At 43.5% G+C, this 22,415-nt stretch overlaps 1 protein-coding gene across 2 annotated transcripts in view; it reads left to right on the top strand.

Moving 5' to 3' along the window:
* LOC132874882 (sialoadhesin-like) overlaps positions 1 to 22,153 on the top strand; it is a 38,624-nt gene extending 16,471 nt beyond the window's left edge. The window contains exons 3-14 of one of the 2 annotated variants that reach the window (XM_060911355.1): positions 11,078 to 11,302; positions 14,747 to 15,091; positions 15,175 to 15,396; positions 15,819 to 16,175; positions 16,248 to 16,469; positions 16,888 to 17,244; positions 17,317 to 17,535; positions 17,639 to 17,908; positions 21,305 to 21,389; positions 21,472 to 21,526; positions 21,601 to 21,791; positions 21,927 to 22,153. In XM_060911355.1, the coding sequence (XP_060767338.1) occupies positions 11,078 to 11,302; positions 14,747 to 15,091; positions 15,175 to 15,396; positions 15,819 to 16,175; positions 16,248 to 16,469; positions 16,888 to 17,244; positions 17,317 to 17,535; positions 17,639 to 17,908; positions 21,305 to 21,389; positions 21,472 to 21,526; positions 21,601 to 21,791; positions 21,927 to 22,005 (2,627 nt within the window). In that variant the 3' untranslated portion in view covers positions 22,006 to 22,153. Of the gene's footprint in view, positions 1 to 11,077; positions 11,303 to 14,746; positions 15,092 to 15,174; positions 15,397 to 15,818; positions 16,176 to 16,247; positions 16,470 to 16,887; positions 17,245 to 17,316; positions 17,536 to 17,638; positions 17,909 to 21,304; positions 21,390 to 21,471; positions 21,527 to 21,600; positions 21,792 to 21,926 lie in introns of those variants that run through there. The other variant, XM_060911356.1, reaches the window with a different exon arrangement.
* The last annotated feature ends 262 nt before the right edge of the window (positions 22,154 to 22,415 follow it).

Here is a 22,415-nt window from a genome sequence, read left to right as displayed (position 1 = left end):
TTACACATACCCTAATATTACGAGGTCACTAAAGTGTTCTGGTTCAGTAAAGAGCAGGCTGATGGTGAGGCTGTGGATGTGAGAGAGGATGAGGAGTATCAGGGCTGAGTGCAGCACACACAGAGCTCCCAGAATAACTGTAGTCTGAGAATCACTAACCTGAGAGAGAGAGAGAGAGAGAGAGAGAGAGAGATATTTTTGACTTTTTAAAGGTCACAGGCAACAGTTTTCAATTTATGCACATTTGAAACTTTATATGTTAAAAAACCCTCTGTAATTTTCTTCTGGTCCCAAGAAGTATTGTTAATAAGTAATAATTAAAATAAGCTAGCGCGGATCGCGGCAAATTTCTGTTTGGCTATTTTCGTGACCACTCGGCGCGTGACGCCATTCAAGACAAACAAACCGCTTGAGTTGAGTCCACTTCCATTTACTTGTATTGCCATTCGGCTTGAGTGCAGATGTGCGTTCAGGAATTTCCAAAGAAAAACCATGCCTTATTGTTGTGCAGTGAACTGTAACAACAGGACCGGTTCAGGAAGAAGTTTTTACCTTCTACCGAGACAGGAGAAGAGGCAGAGAGAGTGGATTGGCTTTTTCCGGAAGAGGAGAAGAGGCAGAGCGAGAGGATTGGCTTTTTCCGAAAAAGGAGAAGAGGCAGAGCGAGTGGGTTGGCTTTTTCCGAAAAAGGAGAAGAGGCAGAGTGAGTGGGTTGGCTTTTTCTGAAAGAAGAGAAGAGGTGGAGCTAGAGAGTTGGCTCTTTCCGAAAGAGGAGGCGAGGCGGAGAGAGTGGATTGTGCACATAAAGCCAGAGGGTTGGCTTTTTCTGGAAGAGGAGACGAGGCAGAGAGAGTGCATTGGCTTTTTCCGGAAGAGGAGAAGAGGCAGAGCAAGAGGATTAGCTTTTTCTGAAAGAGGAGAAGAGGTGGAGTGAGAGGGTTGGCTTTTTCTGAAAGAGGAGATGAGGCGGAGAGAGTGGATTGTGCGTGTGAAACAAAAGCAAGCAGTCAAAGAAGAAACGGACCAGCAACCCTCAAGCAAAAAGGCGAAGATTGGAGGTAAACATTTTTACTTTTGCTTGTAGTTGACAAGTCAAGAATCCTGAGGGATCCTGTACAATCATTGTGGAAATGAGACAAAGGGATATTTCTTCGCTTAGAGGAGGCTATAAATAGTATAATACCGTGGATGGCAGGCTAATGTAGCCTACTGGCGCACTGTCAAGTAATCGTTACCTACATCCACGAGGGAGGGCGGTTTAATTATTCTTCAAAGGGCTCTTATTTAGTATTACGATGAAAGTAAGAATTTATCATAACTACCAGGATAAATCGTTTGGGCGCGAGTCTTGTTGAGGTCCGGGGTCACTGCGATCAGATTCGGCCGAGTCACTGTCCGATTCCGAAGCCGCACGTTCAAACCAGTGAGGCACATTCACCAATTGCTTCGCAACAACCCTAGGTTCATATGGTTTCACCTCTCGATATTCAATTTGGAGAGTTCCTACTTCAAAATCGCTATCACTTTCAGACATTTTACACAACCTCTCACGACCAAAGTCCGTACACGTGTGCTCGGTTCGCAAGTAAACACAGAACTGCTCCCAGTCTGTTTGCCTTAAATGACGTCACGACGACTGTTCTCTGGCGGTGAAAGTGCGCATAAGTGACATGTAAACAAACCTTCGGAAATTGGGCAAAACAGTATATTTTAACCATTTTATTCAATTTTAGGGTGCAAATTAGACACTAGGAAGCTTGAATTCACTTTTTGGGTCATTCTTCTAGAAAATAAAGTTGATATTCTACATTTCACCTCCGACCATTGCCTATGAACTTTAAAGCACCTTTAATTATGCCATTGTTCCATGTATATGTTTTTTTTTCACAAAAAAATAAAACAATAAATAATGGAGAAAATAAAAGGTACATAAAAAGTCATTGCTAGGACATCATCAAAAACAGAACATAAAAACACCTTCTCTATTAAAACATTCTCACACACACACATACACACCCAAACAATTGTCCATTAAAAGTTGAGAGTTAGTGCACCATCCTCTTCAAGTGAACATAAAACCTGTCTAAAACCCCACAGATCTATTAAAGTGTCCAGGTTATTGGTTAGTCTGTAAAAAGCATACATTACCTTAAGACGAGATGCAACCAAACCTTTCAGGCTCTGAACCACATCCGTCCATCCCAGGCCCAGCACCTGATTCTTTCTGGTCTTCCAGATTGCTAGTTTTACAGTTCCAATTAAAAAATTAATTAAAACCTGAGTCTGTCTTTTCCTGACTGTATTTTAGCCCAAAGACAAACAAAAGGACGGAAAACTTCTCCCCTAGGTGTTCCACCCACTCTTGCAGTGTCTTAAATAGGCCCACTAGCCAAGGACAAAGAGACACCAAGTGTTCTAGGGTTTCTTGTTGGCAACAGAAGGGACAGTCCTCCCCAGTGCTGGGATCCAGGTGAGCCCTCTGTCTGTTTGTGGCTATCGCTCCATGTATGAGCCTCCACTGGAGGTCAGCCGTCCGTTTCCCAATGGGCAGCTTGTATACAGTCCTCCAGCAGCCTTTAGGGGTGCATTCTGGAGCAAAAACCTGGGTCCACCTCGACTCCCTGACTTCGACCAAAGAGCGGAAGTTCAGTACTTTTACACAGCTGTAGTAGAGCTGCTTCTTCCCGCATGAGCTGAAGTTGCCCAGCACTGGTGTTTCCAGGGACAGAAGCAGCCCTCTCTCCTCTCGCCACTTTTGAGTCGCAAGTCTGACGCTTATTGCAGGAAAGATGTACTCGCGGTCCTTGTGCCATAGGTCAACCAGGGGTATGGTCCTGGGCATACACCCTGAGTGGTACAGACAGGGACTGCCAGACCTCATCCACTATCTTCTTCAGCACTCTGGAAGACCTGACGCCGATGACTCCACCAAGCTTCTCTGGAGATTTTCTTATGAGGTGGCCCAGTTTGATCATTCCAGCCTCAACAAACTTGGTGCAGAGTGATGTGGAAGAAAGCATGCTAGATGTAAAGAAGTCATTGTATAACAGCGGCTCCTCGAAGATCCACAAACCAGGTCTGAGGTCCATGGTCTATGTGGTCTTGAACGTCCTCCATGCATCAAGCACCGAGTTGTAGAAAGGTGTTATTCCAGTCAGGTCAACTTCAAAGGTCTTTAGAAGAAACAGCTGTTTGTCCAGTCTTAGCCGGCCAGCCTTCCTCAGGAGCAGCTGAGCAGATGCCAGCCAGCAATAACCGCAGCCATAAAGTAGCCTCTGCGCTGTTTGCAGTCTGAAGGCAGCAATTCTTGATGGAATGTCCATGAGGCCTTGTCCTCCCTCAGCCCCAGGGAGATACAGAACTGGTGCCCTTAACCAATGCTGATCTGACCAGAAGAAATTCACCAGGAGCCGCTATATGTCCTTCGCGAGGCCTGATGGTGGCATTAAGACAATCAGTCTATGCCAAAGGGAAGAGGAGACCAGGTTATTGGCTATCAGAACTCTACTCCTGTAGGACAGCTGGGGAAGCAACCATTTCCATTTAGACAACTTAGTGCTCACCTTCTCCAGCACTCCCTCCCAGTTCTGTTTTTGGAAGTCCTCGCACCCCAAATACACTCCCAGAACTTTAATGCCTCTTTTTTCCCCACTTAAGTTTCCCGGGTAGCTCAGGGACATCTCCTAGGCTCCACTGACCTATTAGACACGCTTCACATTTGTCCCAGCAGAGGAGACCTTTTCATACACAGTCAAGCTTTCTTTAAGTTCTTGTATATCTCTCTGATCTTGTATAAAAACATTAACATCATCTGCATAAGCTGAGACGGCTACAGAGCGGTTCTGAGCCAGCTCAGGGAGACCCAGGCCCTGTAACCTGCTCCTCAGCCTACACAGAAGAGGTTCAATGACAATACTGTAGAGCTGGCCTGAGATGGGGCAGCCATGTCTGATTCCTCTTTTAACTGGCACATGGCAGCTCAACCCTCCCCCCACCTTTACTAAACAGCAGGCTTCATTATACAATAGTTTGACCCAGGATAAAAAGCTCCCCCCAATTCCAAAAGCCTGCAAGGTGGAGAAGAGAAAACCATGATCCACACGATCAAACGCCTTTTCTTAATCAATAGATAAAATACCAACATTAATATTATACAAATTACAAACATCAAATATATCCCTTATTAAAAATAAATGATCATACATTGACCTGTCTGGAATACAATAAGACTGATCTGCACCAATAAATAAATCAATAAAATGTTTTAATCTATTTGATAAAACCTTGGAGAGGATCTTATAGTCCGTACATAAGAGCTACAGGTCTCCAGTTCTTTAAAAGAGCTAGGTCTCCCTTCTTGGGCAGCAGTGAAAGAACTGCTCGCCTACAGGAAGCCAGAAGTCTTCCTTTTTTAAAACACTCTTTAAAAACAGCCATAAGGTCCTGTCCCAGTATTGTCCAGAAGTGTTTAAAAAAGTCCGAAGGAAGACCATCTAATCCCGGAGCCTTGCCTGGTGCCATCTGGGACACTGCAGCTGTCAGCTGATCTAAAACGATTTCTGCATTCAGAGTGTTCTGGTTTTCTAAGCTCAGTTGAGGAAGCCCCTGCAGAAGCTCTGCAGCACAGTCCATGTCACAGCTACCCACGCTGAATAAATCTGTATAAAACTCCACTGCGAGCTTCCTCATCTCGGCTGGATCTGTAGTGATGTTTCCATCAGAACGACAAAGGCAGACCATTTGTTTCCTCTGAACAGCAGATTTCTCCAAATTAAAAAAGAAAGAAGTTAGTGCATCCATGTCTTGGAGTCTAGTAAAACGTGCTCGAACTAGTGTTCCTTTAACTCTGTCCTGCAGAAGGGAGTTGAGTTCCTCTCATCTCATCTCATTATCTCTAGCCGCTTTATCCTGTTCTACAGGGTCGCAGGCAAGCTGGAGCCTATCCCAGCTGACTACGGGTGAAAGGCGGGGTACACCCTGGACAAGTCACCAGGTCATCACAGGGCTGACACATAGACACAGACAACCATTCACACTCACATTCACACCTACGGTCAATTTAGAGTCACCAGTTAACCTAACCTGCATGTCTTTGGACTGTGGGGGAAACCGGAGCACCTGGAGGAAACCCACGCGGACACGGGGAGAACATGCAAACTCCACACAGAAAGGCCCTCGCCGGCCACGGGGCTCGAACCCGGACCTTCTTGCTGTGAGGCAACAGCGCTAACCACTACACCACCGTGCCGCCCCGAGTTGAGTTCCTGCCTTTTAAAAATTAACCCATCATTTTTTTGTTGATCAGCTTGTGAGGTAAAGAATTTTTTTTTCCAAGTCTCTTATTTCCTCTTCCAGTTTCTGGACAGTTCTCTGGATTTTAGCTGTGGAATTAGAAGAGTACTGCTGGCAAAACACTCTAACGCTACGTTCACACTGCAAGGCTTAATGCTCAATTCCGATTTTTTTGTGAAATCCGATTTTTTTGTGAGGTCGTTCACATTAACAAATATATGCGACTTGTATGTGATCCTCAGTATGAACGAAAAGCGACCTAAAAGTGTTCCGCATGCGCATTGCAGGATACGACGACGTCACACGCAGTGAGCATGGCCAGTGTTTACGGAAGTAAAACCGCCCGGTTGCGGTATGATCCATCCAATCTAGCTTGAATAGCTGCATCCCCCCAAATGGAAATCAGCTCCCTAACCTCTGCGTCCTTCCATTGAGAAGATTCAGAAACTTCACAGCCCGAAGCGTCCCTCGCATTGATGTCATGCGCAGGGGCGCAGATACGTTTTTTGAACTGGGAGGGACAAAAAACTGGGAGGGGGGACAAAGCTGCCAGCAAACCAACCCCAACCCCGATATGCCTGTCAAACTTGTTGTTAGTAACCATAGCAACCAAGCTCGAGCTCGCAACCTGTGCAGTCTGCGCAGCTCAACCAACCGAATATCAGTCTTTGTTTTATGTGAGTTGTTGCAACTGTATACACTGCTGTGCACCTCAATAAACCGAATGGTAATTAGTCTTTTGATTTTTCCGTGAGGTTTGCCTTATGCAAAGAAAGACAGCATACACGTTTTTTCCTCCCTGTAAGTGGGGGGGACCGAACGAGGTGAATTTAAATCTGGGTGGGACGAGTCCCACCCTCTATCTGCGCCCGTGATTATGCGCCATGTTGTTGTAACTTTTTTGAGAGACCCGCTGCCTACTTCAGCGCAGAATAGTGACGTTTGGGGCTTGTTGATGACGTGTAAGTCGGATGAATGCGACCTGGCGGTTCAGACTGAAGTCGCATATGAAAAGAGCGGATAGGAATCGGAATTAGCACCACATATCCAAACGGCCTGGGTCGGATTTGAAAAAATCGGATCTGTGTCGTTCATATTGTCAATAAAAGATCGGATACAGGTCACATATGGGCGAAAAGATCGGATTTGAGTCACTTCAGCCTGCAGTGTGAACGTAGCCTAATTTGGGCCTTTCCTACCTCCCACCACTTCAGGAGTGAAGGAAAAGTTTCCTTCCTGGATCTCCAATAGATCCAAAATAATTTAAAATTTTTACAAAAATTAAGATCATGCAATAACTTAACATTAAAATGCCAAAAGGACTTTGGTTTTTCCGTGGGAGATTAAAAAAAAAAAGAAGCTCCATTAAAACTAAATGATGATCTGTAAAAACAACAGGGGAGATTTGGCAGTCAATAACTCTTGAAATAAAAGATGCAGAAATATAAAATCTGTCCAACGTTGCAGCACAGACTCTACCGTCAGATATTTTCACCCATGTGTATTGTCGGACTGAAGAGCGCTTCATTCTCCACACATCAACCAGATCAGTTCTCTTTAAAAAGTGAGATAAAATGGATGAGGAGTGAATGTGTGGTTCCTCTCCAGTGCTATCTAATGTAAAGTCTGTGCAGCAGTTCCAGTCTCCCCCCATTAAAACACACTCCCCTGCATCATTAAAACTTAACTTCTCTTTTAATAAATTAAACAACTCTTCACATTCAGAGCCTTGGTTTGGTGCATAAACATTGATAAAACTAAGAGTAAAATCCTGTATTTAAACTTTTACCATAAGAACTCTACCTTTCACCAACTCTGTACTGGACACGATGTTTATATCTAAAACAGGAGAGAATAAAATCGCAACTCCTGCACTAAAATTTGTGCCATGACTAAGAACATATTGTCCATTCCACCATAAATCCCAGGCTATTTTATTCGACTCGTCACTATGGGTTTCCTGTAATAAAATAATATCCAGTTTTTTCTAATTACTTCAGATAATAAAACTCTTTTCTGTTCATCTCTTCCCCCATTTATATTTAAAGACGCGACTCTTAAACCCTGCATATTGAAAGATAAGAGACGGAAATGTAAAGAGACAGATAAAAAGAACCAGTAGAGATAAAACACCCAGTGCTGTGCGGTCATTAAAAACTTTTATTTTCTAAGTTTCATTTTCTTAATCATTCTACTTTTGGACTTTTTTAACCCTTTCCTCAGACCAGTAACGTGCTTTTTTAACTGATAACATTTTTTCCCATCTAGTAAATCCATTCCAACAACTCTCTGAAGTGTGGTAACTGATCTGATAAACGTTTCAACATTGGGAAAATAATCTTTAACATTCACTTTTTTTCCAAAAGTTTCATCCAAAAAGTTATTAATTTCCTCTAATGAATAGAGGTCCTCGCTTTGAGAGCTGCTGTCCGTTATAGAAACAGAGTCAGAGTCACAGTCCATGTCAGTCACATTGTCACCATAGCAGCGGTCCGGCTTCATCACCTCTTCTGTCTCACTGTCGGGTCTGAGAGCATCCTGTAAAACTGGAGACTCCGCATCCTGCTCAGACCCCCCACACCGACATGGCTGTAACTACCACTGAGGACACCGAGGTCATGTCCTCGGTATTTTTTTCAGAAATTTCAAATTGGTCTACGCTGAATTTGAGCAGTGATCAGTGTAAAACGCAGCGTCCACATCCACATGTCATCTGTATTTCCCCCCAATAAAATTCACATTCGTCTAATGTCATCTGAAATCTCTCAGCCTCTATCTCTATCATTGCTGTGTCTAACGCAGAGTCACGTGACGTAGCCTATACTAGTGTCGGCCGGGGAAGTTGGGTTTTGGATAAAACAGGCAGGGTGTAGTCTACGCTCTATCACATATGCCTACCTAACCTAACATAGGCTAATAGTCACATCGCATTATAGAGCACACATAACTCTCTCTCTCTTTCTCTCTCTCTCTCTCTCTCTCTCTCTCTCTCACTCACTCACACACAGACACACAAATACAGACACACACACATACACACAAATAATACACTCTCACACACTCTAATACATAGTCTTCACACAGAACTAATAGCTCTACATTCTAATGTAATTTAAGATAATGAAATGTAAATAATGCCAATACTTCAGGTAGCTGAGCAATACACTCAGTATAAATTGCAAACACATAATTTCAACAACACAATCGTTTTAATAACATTTTTTTTAGCTGAACAGTTGAAAACTAACTTTTCATTTTGGACACTGGACACAGAACAGTGTAACAGAACAGAAAAGTGAAAGTTTTTAGGTAAAAGTTGTCCTGTCTTCCTTATCTTATCAAATATATCGTTGTGGTTTTCTGTTGGTGTTTTTTGGATTCTTTGTATTTTCCCACGGGTGTGTCGGAACGTTTGAGAAAGTGCGTGCGTTCTCAGTGCGCGTGTTTGGTTGCCTAGTTACTCTGCTCGCTCCAACCAGACAGTAATCTAGAATCTTTGCCCCAACTTCCACTCGATTTACGAATTTTGATCAAAGTAATTTTTAAATAGCCTATCATGAAACATTAACATGTTTCTTTCTATGCCTTTTTATTTGGGAGACTTTGCAACTAACATCTGTCTGCTAAAACACTTTGATTACCAGCTGCACATGTTATAGCACAAGATCTGGTTAAGCCGTGCACGCGCTGTAGCTCGCTCATTGTTTGTCCAGTGAAACACTGCACACCTCGTCTCATCTCATTATCTCTAGCCGCTTTATCCTTCTACAGGGTCACAGGCAAGCTGGAGCCTATCCCAGCTGACTACGGGCGAAAGGTGGGGTACACCCTGGACAAGTCGCCAGGTCATCACAGGGCAACACTGCACACATAATAGAATATTGAAACATCAACATGTTTCTGTATATGCTGTTTTTATTTGGGAGACTTTGCAACAAACATCTGTCTCCTAAAACACTTTGGATACCAGCTGCGCATATTGGCGCAAGATGGTTAAGCAGTGGGCTATCTCGCATGTTGTCTGTCGAGTGAAACACGGAAGGAATTCACTTCAGACATAATTCAGAGACAGGTCAGAACGAGTTATATGCAATGTATATTGAGGAAAACGTGTTGCTTTTGGTAAATTGACGTTAGCAGGTGTGTTCTGCTGAAAGTGCATTTTTTTTTTCAGGGACAGTATATTTTTCTTTACGGTATGGCCAAATCTTTTAGTGGTACGCCGGACCGGCCAGGACCGGCTTACTTTCACCCCTGGATAAAACACCACAGTTATGGTGCCACAGTTTTAGAATTGTTAAAATAAATGTGTCCACCACCAAATCTATCCTTGGTTTGTTATTTATTCATTTATTTATTTATTTATTTAAGTTGTGCTGGTGGTGGTGATGGAGGGGTTTCAGTGCTGTCAGCCATGCTTGACCTCGGTATTTGAAAAATCCTGGCTACGGCCCTGCACACCGACCTCTCCCGGCTCCACCCTGCTCTGCTCAGCCTCCATCAACTCCGCTGGAACACTACTTCCGGTATCCGTAGCTCCAAGCGCAGAGCTTCCGGACTCAACCTGAGCGGGTGGAGCAGATTCAGATGTTGTTGGCCAACCACTGTTCACCTCTCCACTGTCAGTCACATCGGTCACGCTACTGCCCCCCTCCCTACCGTCAGTCACTCTACTGCCCCCCTCCCCACTGTCAGTCACTCTACTGCCCCCCTCCCCACCGTCAGTCACATCAATCACTCTACTGCCCCCTCCCCACCATCAGTCACATCAGTCACTCTACTGCCCCCCTCCACACCGTCAGTCAAAACAGCTTCACTGCTGTTCACCTCCACACTATCAGTCACAGCATCCACATGACTGTACACTTCCCTTCCATCAACTACCCTGCTGACCCCCTCCCCACGGTCAGGTACATCAACTACCCTGCTGTCTCCCTCCGCACGGTCAGTCACATCAACTACCCCGCTGACACCCTCCCCACGGTCAGTCACATCAACTACCCCGCTGACCCCCTCCCCATTATCAATCATGTCAACTACCCTGTTGACCCCCTCCGCACAGTTAGTCACATCAACTACCCCACTGTCCCCTCCCCACGGTCAGGCACATCAACTACCCCGCTGTCCCCCTCCCCACGGTCACTCACATCAACTACCCCGCTGTCCCCCTCCCCACGGTCACTCACATCAACTACCCCGCTGTCCCCCTCCCCAAGGTCAGTCTCCGCAGTCCCCCCGCTATCAGTCCCATTCCTTCCCCTTTCCTCACTGACAGTCCCAGCGGCAGCAGCCGGCTCTGCTCCCCGCTGTCTGTGAGGACGCGACCCGCTTGTGTCCCACATCCCCACACTCAAAACATTTCATGCTCCCCGAACTCGCATAAACCATGTAAAACCCTTCCTCGTGTTTAACACGGAAGGAAGCTTCCAGTGTTTGAGTCGGGGAGTCCAGAAACACAAACACTTGTCTCCGTAGAGACTGAACGTGTTTTAATGTATCGCTCCTACAGCCCAAACTCACCGTCCGGAATCCGCTCGCCAATTTCCCGAAGCGCTTCAGTTCTCGCTCCAGCGCCTCGTTGGGAATAAACGGAGGGACTCCGGACACGGTGACCCGGACAGAGGGCACCGCCAGCGGGCAAACTTGGACAAACTCATTGTTCATATATATATATATTGCTCTCTATGAGCTGTCTGTCACAGGTAATGCTGCAGGAGAAACAGGAAGTTGACGAGAAAACATTCTACATTTGAAAATAACACTAAACCATGTTTATTATTCACAGAGCTGAAGGTTACAGTAACAGACTCGGTCATCTCCACCGCCAAGTGGCTGAGCTGTTTCACCACCTGCACTCTGTCTAACAACCCCACTTACATCTGGTACAAGAACGGAGAGCCTCTTCCTCAGCAGGCCCAGAGTGATCAGTATTATTATGTCTATAAAGAGAAAGCAGGCAGCTACTCCTGCGCTGTAAGAGGACATGAGGATCTTCGCTCTCCTGCTGTCTGTAAGAACTCACTTTAACCTTCACTCACTCTGTCATCTTCTTACTGGCAGCTTCTGTTAGTTTCCAACAGACATGGGCAAACTACGGCCCGTTAGGCTTTTCAATACGGCCCGCCGAACTTATCCACTTAAAAAAAATAAAAATCATTCATTTCATCTTGTCCCTGCAATGCCAGCGTTTCCCCAATAGATGGCGCAGTGAACATTGGTGGACCTTTGTTGGGAGTGTCGTGTACTCTTTCTTTCGCTCTCATTTTCCCGTTGCCGTTTGAACCCTTCTGTAAAAATGAGCAGACCAAAGAAAAGTGGACAGTGAGTGCCGAATATTTAATAAAGAGTGGACTACGAAATATTTTTTCACTGAAGTCCGATCAACGGCTGTGTGTCTCATATGCCAAGAAGCTGTTGCGGTTTTTAAAGAGTACAATATCAGCCGCCACTTTGCAACTAAGCATGCAAATTATGCTAGCAAACAGTCAATGCAAGACCGGGCGGCTACTGCACAGAGGTTGGCGGCTAATTTACAGACTCAGCAGAATTTTTTTCACCGACAAACTGCAATTCAAGAGTCAAGTACCAAGGCAATTTTTTTGCTGGCATTCAAATTGGCAAAGGCCAGCAAGCCTTTCTCCGAAGGCGAGTTTTTGAAAGAATGCATGGTAGAGACAGCAGGTCTCTTGTGTCCGGAGAGCAAAGACAAGTTTGAAAAAATCAGTTTATCACGCAGGACAGTGACTCGCCGAGTGGAACTGATTGATGAAGATATAGTGAGCGAGTTAAACAAAAAGGCAGGGACCTTTAAGTTATATTCTCTAGCACTGGATGAAAGTAATGACATAAAAGACACTGCTCAGCTTCTAATTTTTATCCGAGGGATAAACGACAGTTTTGAGGTAACTGAGGAGCTTTTGAGCATGGAGTCGCTGAAGGGGAAAACGCGAGGAGAGGACTTGTATGAACAGGTGTCCACCGTCATCGAGAGAATGAAGCTACCTTGGAGTAAACTTGCCAATGTCACCACGGATGGATCGCCAAATTTAACTGGAAAAAATGTCGAACTGCTGAAAAGAATCCAGGATAAAGTGAAAGAACAAAACCCTGAGCAGGATATTATTTTCCTTCACTGCATCATTCATCAGGAGTCTCTGTGCAAGTCTGTATTGCAGCTTAATCATGTTGTGGATTCAGTTGTAAAACTTGTTAACTTCATACGAGCAAGGGGACTTAATCACCGTCAGTTCGTTACATTTTTGGAGGAAACCGATGCGGATCACCAGGACCTACTTTACCACTTTCGTGTCCGCTGGTTAAGTTTGGGTAAAGTGTTTCAACGAGTGTGGGAGCTCAAGGAGGAGATAAGCTGGTTTTTGGAGTTAATGGGGAAATCCGATGAATTTCCCGAGCTGAGTGACGTGAACTGGCTTTGTGATTTTGCGTTTGCTCTGGACATATTATCACATATGAATGAGCTGAACGTGAAGCTACAGGGGAAAGATCAGTTTGTGCACGACATGTACACAAATGTGAGGGCCTTCAAATCTAAGACCCCGTCCACACGTAGCCGGGTATCTGCTAAATCGAAGATATTTTTCTACGTTTTGGCCTGTCATCCACATGAAAACACATCAAAAACGAATATTTAAAAAAACTCCGGGCAAAGTGAAGATTTTTGAAAACTCCGTGTATGCCTTTTCGTGTAGACAGAGATAACCGGAGGTTTGCGTTTTAGAACGTCACAATCTGCGCCAAAAAAATGACAACAAATCTGCCCTGACGTCAAACGTGCGACCTTTGTTTACTGCAGAAGCCAGATTAAGCATGGACAAAAAGTAATGGATCGGAGTAGTGCCTTGAAAGGGTTAATTATTGTGCAGGTGCTATTTACATGTTTAATTTTAGAAGCCCAACTACTGATAAGATTCCCAATCAACGTTTTCTTGCGTCTTTTGTAGTTTATACTCAAATTGTGTTTAGAAGCAATTCTGTCTCTGAGTCTGTCCAGACGAACGAGCTTGGCGTCATGTTTTATGTTTAGGCGGAAGTGACGCCAACAGAGGGCTATTCTGATGTGATTAGGGGGTAGGATTTGGGGAAATAATACCATCTACAGGTTTGGAATGCTTATGAATGTGATTGAAAACGCAGATGTTCGGTTATGTGTGGAAGGGATTTTTTTCGAAGACGAGGTGGTGTGGATAAAACATTTTTATAAACGGAGGGGGGGGAAATGTTCGGTTTTAAAAATACCCGGCTACGTGTGTACATGGCCTAAGCTGCTTTTATTCTCCAGACAAATGTCAAACAAATCTTTCACTCATTTCCCCACACTAGCCACGTAGAAAGAGGCCACCCGAAACACGAAGAAATACTGCAAATCACTGGACGACCTGCACAGAGAATTCTGCCGTCGGTTCTCTGATTTTGATAAAATTGAGACGGCACTTCAGCTGGTGTCTTGTCCGTTGTCACAAGACCCTGAAACAGCACCGCAGGAGCTGCAATTGGAACTGATCGATCTTCAGTCCGACTCAACCTTAAAGGAGAAGTTCAAGTCTCTTAAACTGAATGACTTTTACGCTTCACTCAGTGAAGCCACGTTTCCAAACCTCCGGAGGACGGCACAGAAGATGCTGGTGTTGTTTGGCTCAACCTACGTGTGTGAGCAGACTTTCAGCATTATGAACATCAACAAAGCCCGTCACAGATCCAGGTTAACTGACGAACACCTCAGATCTATCCTGAGAATTGCCACAACAAAACTAGCTCCAGACTTTGATGCACTGGAAAAAAAAGGAGACCAGCAACACTGTTCCCACTAAAATTGGTGAGTTTTTCTACTGTTATGAAAAAAGTGCGCATTTACGCACAGCAGCAGAACAGAAAATGAGCGGAGCAGAAATGAATGAGACTCTGTATTTCGTTGAGTAATATGTTTTGAATGTTGAAAGTGACATGTTTTTCAATGAATGTTGATTTCTTTAACTTTGAGTCTTCAATTCAAACGTATTGTGTGCTATTTTAATCTGTTTACGTTTTCTCCTCCCAGTATTGTGCCAAATAGCGTGTAAATGCCGCATCTTGCATATTCATTGAGACAAACATACTACCTGGATGAGGGCTATTTTGCACATTTGAAATACACAGTCCTCAGTGCGCACTGTTAATAAATCGGGTTGTACATTTATTTGCGTGTGCATACTGTGCTATGAGGTCCTGGCCCGGCCCCTCTGTCAAATTTTGGAATTCAATGTGGCCCGCAGGTCAAAAAGTAGAAATCTAAATAAATGCAAAAGAAAAAAAAACATCACTCAGTCATGAATCACTGTATGTGAGTTTCTTGTAAACTTTACAATAAACTCACATACAGTGATTCATGACTGAGTGGTTTTTTTTTTTTTTTTGCATTTATTTAGATTTCTTTTCAAATTACTTTTGTGTGTTTCAGGTGTTTCTGATGAGAAGAGCTGCTGGAGTGTGACTTACTCCACCCAGAATATCTGCTCTCTGATTGGCTCATCAGTGGAGATACATAGTTATTACACATACCCTAATAATTACAAGGTCACTAAAGTGTTGTGGTTCAGTAAAGAGCAGGCTGATGGTGAGGCTGTGGATGTGAGAGAGGATGAGGAGTATCAGGGCCGAGTGCAGCACACACAGAGCTCCCAGAATAACTGGAGTCTGAGAATCACTAACCTGAGAGAGAGAGACGCTCAAACATACAGATTCAGATTCTACACCACTGGGGGTGATTACACCGGCCAACCTGGAGTCTCTCTGTCTGTCACAGGTAATGCTGCATGAAACATTAAGTTGTCTGGATGAAACATTCTATATTTGAAAATAACATCAAACCATGCTCATTATTCACAGATCTCAAGGTTATAGTATCAGACTTGTACAGCACGAACAAGAAGCTGAGCTGCAGCACCACCTGCACTCTGTCTAATAACCCCACTTACATCTGGTACAAGAACGGACAGCGTGTTACTAACCAGGACAGAAAAGAACTGTATCTGTATCGCAGTAGAGGGGATGCAGGCAGCTACTCCTGCGCTGTAAGAGGACATGAGGATCTTCGCTCTCCTGCTGTCTGTAAGAACTCACTTTAACCTTCACTCACTCTGTCATCGTCTCACTAGCAACGTCTGGTAAATTAACATAAAGTTATATTTATTAAAACATGTCTTCAAGATGATGATGGTTTGTTTTGTCGTTTCCTTATGACATTGGACCATCTTTAAGCCACAGTATATCCACTCAGGGATGATTCTGGACCCACATTGGGGGACATCCAGTGTCATGACACCAAAAATTTGTGACATACATCAACCTCTCAGAGACTGCTGTTCCAGTTCCTCCTTTAAAGCCTACCTTTAGTGCCCCACCCACCTTATTTTTGCACTGCTTTTGACAATTATTTTTCTCTTTTTGTTAATTTTTTAAAAATTATATTCCTAAAGGTACATTATTAGTCGCACTAATTTGATGTGTGTTTTTCTTCAATTGGGTTTCAGGTGTTTTCAGTATTAATGGGAAGAGCTGCTGGAGTGTGACTTATTCCTCACAGACTGTCTGTGCCCTGATTGGCTCATCAGTGGACATACATAGTTATTACACATACCCTAATAATTACAAGGTCACTAAAGTGTTGTGGTTCAGTAAAAAGCAGGCTGATGGTGAGGCTGTGGATGTGAGAGAGGATGAGGAGTATCAGGGCCGAGTGCAGCACACACAGAGCTCCCAGAATAACTGTAGTCTGAGAATCACTAACCTGAGAGAGAGAGACGCTCAAACATACAGATTCAGATTCTACACTGATGATCCTACAGATAAATACACTGGAACACCAGGAGTCTCTCTGTTTGTCACAGGTAATGCTATTTAATTTTACATTTACTTTGATGAAAAAGATCAAAATAATCAACTGAATTTATTATTCATAGATCTGAAGGTTACAGTATCAGACAGGAGTGACCAGAACATAAAGCTGAACTGTATCACCACCTGCACTCTGTCTCACAACCCCACTTACATCTGGTACAAGAACGGAGAGCGTGTTACTAACCAGGACAGAAAAGAACTGTATCTGTATCGCAGTAGAGGGGATGCAGGCAGCTACTCCTGCGCTGTAAGAGGACATGAGGATCTTCGCTCTCCTGCTGTCTGTAAGAACTCACTTTAACCTTCACTCACTCTGTCATCGTCTCACTAGCAACGTCTGGTAAATTAACATAAAGTTATATTTATTAAAACATGTCTTCAAGATGATGATGGTTTGTTTTGTCGTTTCCTTATGACATTGGACCATCTTTAAGCCACAGTATATCCACTCAGGGATGATTCTGGACCCACATTGGGGGACATCCAGTGTCATGACACCAAAAATTTGTGACATACATCAATCTCTCAGAGACTGCTGTTCCAGTTCCTCCTTTAAAGCCTACCTTTAGTGCCCCCCCTTATTTTTGCACTGCTTTTGACAATTATTTTTCTCTTTTTGTTAATTTTTTAAAAATTATATTCCTAAAGGTACATTATTAGTCACGCTAATTTGATGTGTGTTTTTCTTCAATTGGGTTTCAGGTGTTTTCAGTATTAGTGGGAAGAGCTGCTGGAGTGTGACTTATTCCTCGCAGACTATCTGTGCCCTGATTGGCTCATCAGTGGACATCCATAGTTATTACACATACCCTAATAATTACAAGGTCACTAAAGTGTTGTGGTTCAGTAAAGGGCAGGCTGATGGTGAGGCTGTGGATGTGAGAGAGGATGAGGAGTATCAGGGCCGAGTGCAGCACACACAGAGCTCCCAGAATAACTGGAGTCTGAGAATCACTAACCTGACAGAGAGAGACGCTCAAACATACAGATTCAGATTCTACACTCATGATCCTACAGATAAATACACTGGAACACCAGGAGTCTCTCTGTTTGTCACAGGTAATGCTATTTAATTTTACATTTACTTTGATGAAAAAGATCAAAATAATAAACTGAATTTATTATTCATAGATCTGAAGGTTACAGTATCAGACGGGAGTGACCAGGACATAAAGCTAAACTGTCTCTCCACCTGCACTCTGTCTCACAACCCCACTTACATCTGGTACAAGAACAGACGGCGTGTGTCTGAGTGTAAATCTGCCTCCTGCTCTGTAGCTGCAGTCAGTGGTGCGGTCAGTTACAGCTGTGCTGTTGAAGGCCATGACAGTCTCCTCTCTCCTCCAGTGTGTGAGTGTGGATTTTACTCTCCTCAATAGAGTACATCTATATCTCTATCCAATGCTGATCCTGAACACACACCAGCTGATTCAGGTGTTTTATTTCTAATCAGATTCCCCTAAAAACACCAGAGCAGTGGTTCTTCCCTCTGGAGACACAGTGGAGGGGGATTCAGTGACTCTGAGCTGTAGCAGTGATGCAAACCCTCCTGCTCTCAACTACTCCTGGTTTAAGCAAAATGAAACTGCAGACACACTGCTGACAACAGGCCAGAATTACAGCATCAGCAACATCAGCTCCCAGGACAGCGGACTGTACTACTGCACTGCTCACAACCAGCTGGGACACGGCAACTCTACACCAACACACCTGGATGTGTTACGTAAGTACAGTCTCAGTCTTCTATGTCAATTTATACAAAGTGTTTTAAGTAAAATGATCTGATGTTTCTTTATAAAATCTTAAGGAGTCAGCATTTATAATTTCACACTCAAATACCTTACGAAGATAGAAAGTGAAAGTGTATCATAAATCTTTAGAAATAGTTTGCAAAGTTCAAATTTGGCTGATAACATAACAGCATTGACACTGCATCCTGAAGTGAGAATAAATCAGAAATAAATCAAAGAGAGCTTCCACTTATGAACATGCACATAAAATACACAGCAGTGTGTGTGTGTGTGTGTGTGTGTGTGTGTGTGTGTGTGTGTGTGTGTGTGTGTTTATTACACTGTGTCTCACAGCTGGTGTGGATTTAAATGCTCCTTAAAATAAAAGCTTGTGCAGCACTTTTTCACCAGTTTTAAAGAAATGGATCAGGACTTTTAAATCTATGCTTTCGTCAAGAAAATTCTGTCTTATCCCAGCATCAGCACTATCGGAGCGTGTATCAGAGGCACATCAAAAATGCCACTGTGCTGGTGGATTTTGCCACACCCCATTTTGCACTGCTGCACCTACACAGGGTTCTCCACGGATTGAAAATATAGGGGGGTGGGGGTCAATCGGATGACCTCGAAACAAATTTGCATAAATTTACATATGTCATTTGCATAACATTTGCATAAAATACTCTCAAATAGTAATCATTTAGAATAGAGGAATCAATTGGACTGGTACAAAACATCATACATCAAACATTACACACACTTGAATTCATTGTATTAATTAATTTGCACACTTCAGCAGCGCTCGAAACTAACGGTGTCCCGATGTCCCGGGGACCATAAAAAATGTCATCGGGACACAAAATTATCATATCTGGGACAATCCCGGGACAATGGAAAAAAATAGATCTAGAAAAAAAGTTCTACATTAATATTATTTACAAAGCCGTAACACATACGTAGACATTCACCTAATTTGTCAATTTTAATTTTAAAACGTTAACAGCGAAAAATACATACTGTAGTAGCTACACTTTCAATGCACCTGCATCCGTAGGCTACAGAGCAGCGCATTCTGTTCTAGAATCTTCGGCCGGAGTCTGCATTATATGGACTTGGAATGGAATTGCTAGCGCACACGCTGCGCCGACTCTTGCCAGAACAAAAATGCTGAAGTGGTTGAAGCGGACCGACCGCGGGGAAGAAACTGAAAGCCCAGACATAACGTCTCCGGGACCTTCAGGATCCAAAGTGTCATCGCCTGGTCTGCAGGCAACGCTAGCAACTGAATGAACTTAATGAACACTGTTAGACACGTTATAAAATACAACAGGAATGATGTGGATGATATTGACGGAAGATACCGTTCAACAGAATAAGTGAGTTTTCTTGGTGTCTTTCTAGTTCAGAAAGTTTAGTCAGTCAGCAGCACAACTAGGCTCGGACCTGCCACTATGTTGATGTTGCTAACATTTGCACCCACGCTTCGGCAGCGAAAGTTCATAAAAATGGATAACGGAAAGTTCATAAAAATGGATAACGGAAAGTTCATAAAAATGGATAACGGAAAGTTCATAAAAATGGATAACGGAAAGTTCATAAAAATGGATAACGGTAATGGATAACGGAAAGTTCATAAAAATGGATAACGGTAATGGTGAAAATTATAAGTTGGCCTTATAAGTGCCAACAGATATTCAAGGTATAAGCAGATGAAATGAACATAAAAAGGGTCTTATTTTCAACTAAAGTGTACTGCAGATGTAGGGAGTTGAAACATTTTCTGAATGAGCTAGTTGGCCCCTTTAAATAAACGGGTATCTATTCATACAGTGAGATCGCCAAAGTTTAATAAACTGAAAATGCAATAACTGTAATTTTGAAGTAGATGATGTATAGGACGTGTCGCTTGTGTCTTGTGACTTATTGTAAAAATGATATAAAGGGTTCAAAATCGCATAGTTACAAATATAATAGTAACTTCATATGATAATATTAACCACTGGTTATTTCAGAGAGGAAAAAAATGGGGACACTATTGCTTCCATTCGGGACAATACAACACAGAATTCGGGACCACTGGGGGACACAAAGAAAAAAAGTTAATTTCGAGCCCTGCACTTCAGTGCAAATTAATTAATACAATGAATTCCATAAAGCTAATGCAAGAATGAAAACTGAGGTCAACAGATTTCAAATGTAGGCTTGTTTATTAACATTGAGTGCCTGAGGAACAAGTTATAATAACTTAAAATAAAAATAGAGAGTCATCTTTCTTAAGTAAACTTTTGCTTCTTTTACTTTTCCCATCTACAACATATCAGACATAAAAAAAGGTTGATCAATGGCTCAGCAGCATCAAAATATTGCACTTTTGTAAAAGAATGTACATAAGCATTATAAATTATAACTAGAGCCAACAATTCCCCTGTGGGAAATTGAGAGAGTGATGCAGTGGCTGTAGCAGTCGCTATTGCAGGAGCTGAGCTGTACTGTGTGAATGTGTGACTTGCCATGAGGCTACAAGCCTGTGTCTCTCTGAGAGGGAGCAGCCCCTCCCTCCTGTGTGTGTGTGAGAGAGAGTGAGCAGCCCCTCCCTCCTGTGTGTGTGTGAGAGAGAGCGAGCAGCCCCTCCCTCCTGTGTGTGTGTGTGTGAGAAAGAGCAAGCAGCCCCTCCCTCCGATGTGTGTGTGTGTGTGTGTGTGTGTGTGTGTGTGTGTGTGTGTGTGTGTGTGTGAGAGAGCGAGCAGCCCCTCCCTCCTGTGTGTGTGTGTGTGTGTGTGTGTGTGTGTGTGTGTGTGTGAGAGCAAGCAGCCCCTCCCTCCTGTGTGTGTGTGTGTGAGAGCGAGCAGCCCCTCCCTCCTGTGTGTGTGTGTGAGAGCGAGCAGCCCCTCCCCCACCCGCGCACTGAGTGCAGAGACAGAGTATCACACAGAAAGTGCACTTTTTCCTCAGAGTGCTCCCTCCAAACAACGGGGATTTACACGAAAACGGAAGGAGTTATTCACAAAATTCTTTCACATTGAGCCCCACAAGGCTCTCCTGAACACAGTGATGTAATTTTTTTGTCTGTAGTGTACTTTGTCGGTACTCCAACAGAGAAAGGCTATCTGTCACAAAGAAAACAAAGGGACGTCTCTTCCTTTTGTAAAGGGGCGGCAGAAATTAAACGGGGGCGGGAATCACAGAAAGGGGGGCGGCCTGCACCTCTAAAACCCCTTGTGGAGAACCCTGCTACATTATCACATGTTACTAGCAACAGTGAGGAAATGTGATAACCTTGACTTCTGTCCAAACAAAATGACCACATGCTATTATTAACAGCAAATTACACTTTTGCTCGCACAAAACTAGAACCTCATGTTGCTTCTGTTTCATTTCTAAACGTTCAGCAAACAGCACGTCGTTAAAGTTTATCATGGTGGGACTGGCTGTCTTCTTGGCAGTAACGCTCCTCTCAGCAGCTCTGTGGATGTGGTATGTAAGATGTTTTCCACAGAATGTACAAATAAATAGTCATTTTTGCAACCAGCATGAACATGTGCTTGCTGTCTCTCAGGAAGAGGAAGTCGAGATCAGCTGATGGCCACAGCAGCACTGGTGAGAGTGGACAGGTGAGTGTGGTTGAAAGGAGTTTTTGATCATGTGACATGTTCAAATATGGACTTTACTCTGTTCTCCCTTTCAGCGTCACTCTGCCTCAGATCGCAGTGGAAGAGTCATCTCAGATCAGGATAATCTTAACTATGCCAGTGTTCATTTTAAAAAGTCCAACACACAGGAACGGTCTCTGTCACCCAGACTTCCTCCAGTCACCACAGAAGAAGATGATGTTCAGTACGCTGCCGTGAACATTAGCAGGAGCACTGCTGCCATGCGGTGAGCAAATCCTTATCATTACACCAACAAGAATTGTGGTTCTCAGTCTATTTCATTAAGTTCATGAAGTGACTGATTTGAAATGTAAGACATTGCACTATTCTAGTCTTTACATCACCTCTTTTTGTTCCACAGGCTTGTGGCAGATGCAGCGGCTGATGATCCATCTCAGATCTACAGCAACATCCAGAAAGTCCCCACTTCAGCACTGTAGGCCATCATGAGTTCTGTGTCCTGGGATCTGAAAGCTAAAGAGGGAGCACTGGGAAGGTTGAGAGAGATGTGATAGTTCTATTCTGTATCTCTCTTTTCACATGGTTTCCAAATCCAACAGGAGATGAGGGACGACTTGAACATTTTATTCGAGTACTCGTAGCAGTATTATTAGATTGATACTGTGTTGTACTGGTTTTATAATATGGTATGCTGTTTGACCTGAAACAGGATGCATGTTTTTATTTTATTTACAGGTATATTGTCTTTTTTATTCATTATAATCTGTAATAACGTGTTTGATTTATTTATAGTGCTTGCAAAGCCCTATATTGTTGTTCCGCAGATGTTCTCAGCACGCCACCTCGTTATATCTCCATCACCCCTACTTTCTGTTTTTTATCCTTTGCT

Source organism: Neoarius graeffei, chromosome 27 (genome assembly GCF_027579695.1).
Source record: "Neoarius graeffei isolate fNeoGra1 chromosome 27, fNeoGra1.pri, whole genome shotgun sequence".
NCBI classification, from domain to species: Eukaryota; Metazoa; Chordata; class Actinopteri; order Siluriformes; family Ariidae; genus Neoarius; species Neoarius graeffei.
This window is presented reverse-complemented; position numbering and strand designations above follow the sequence as displayed.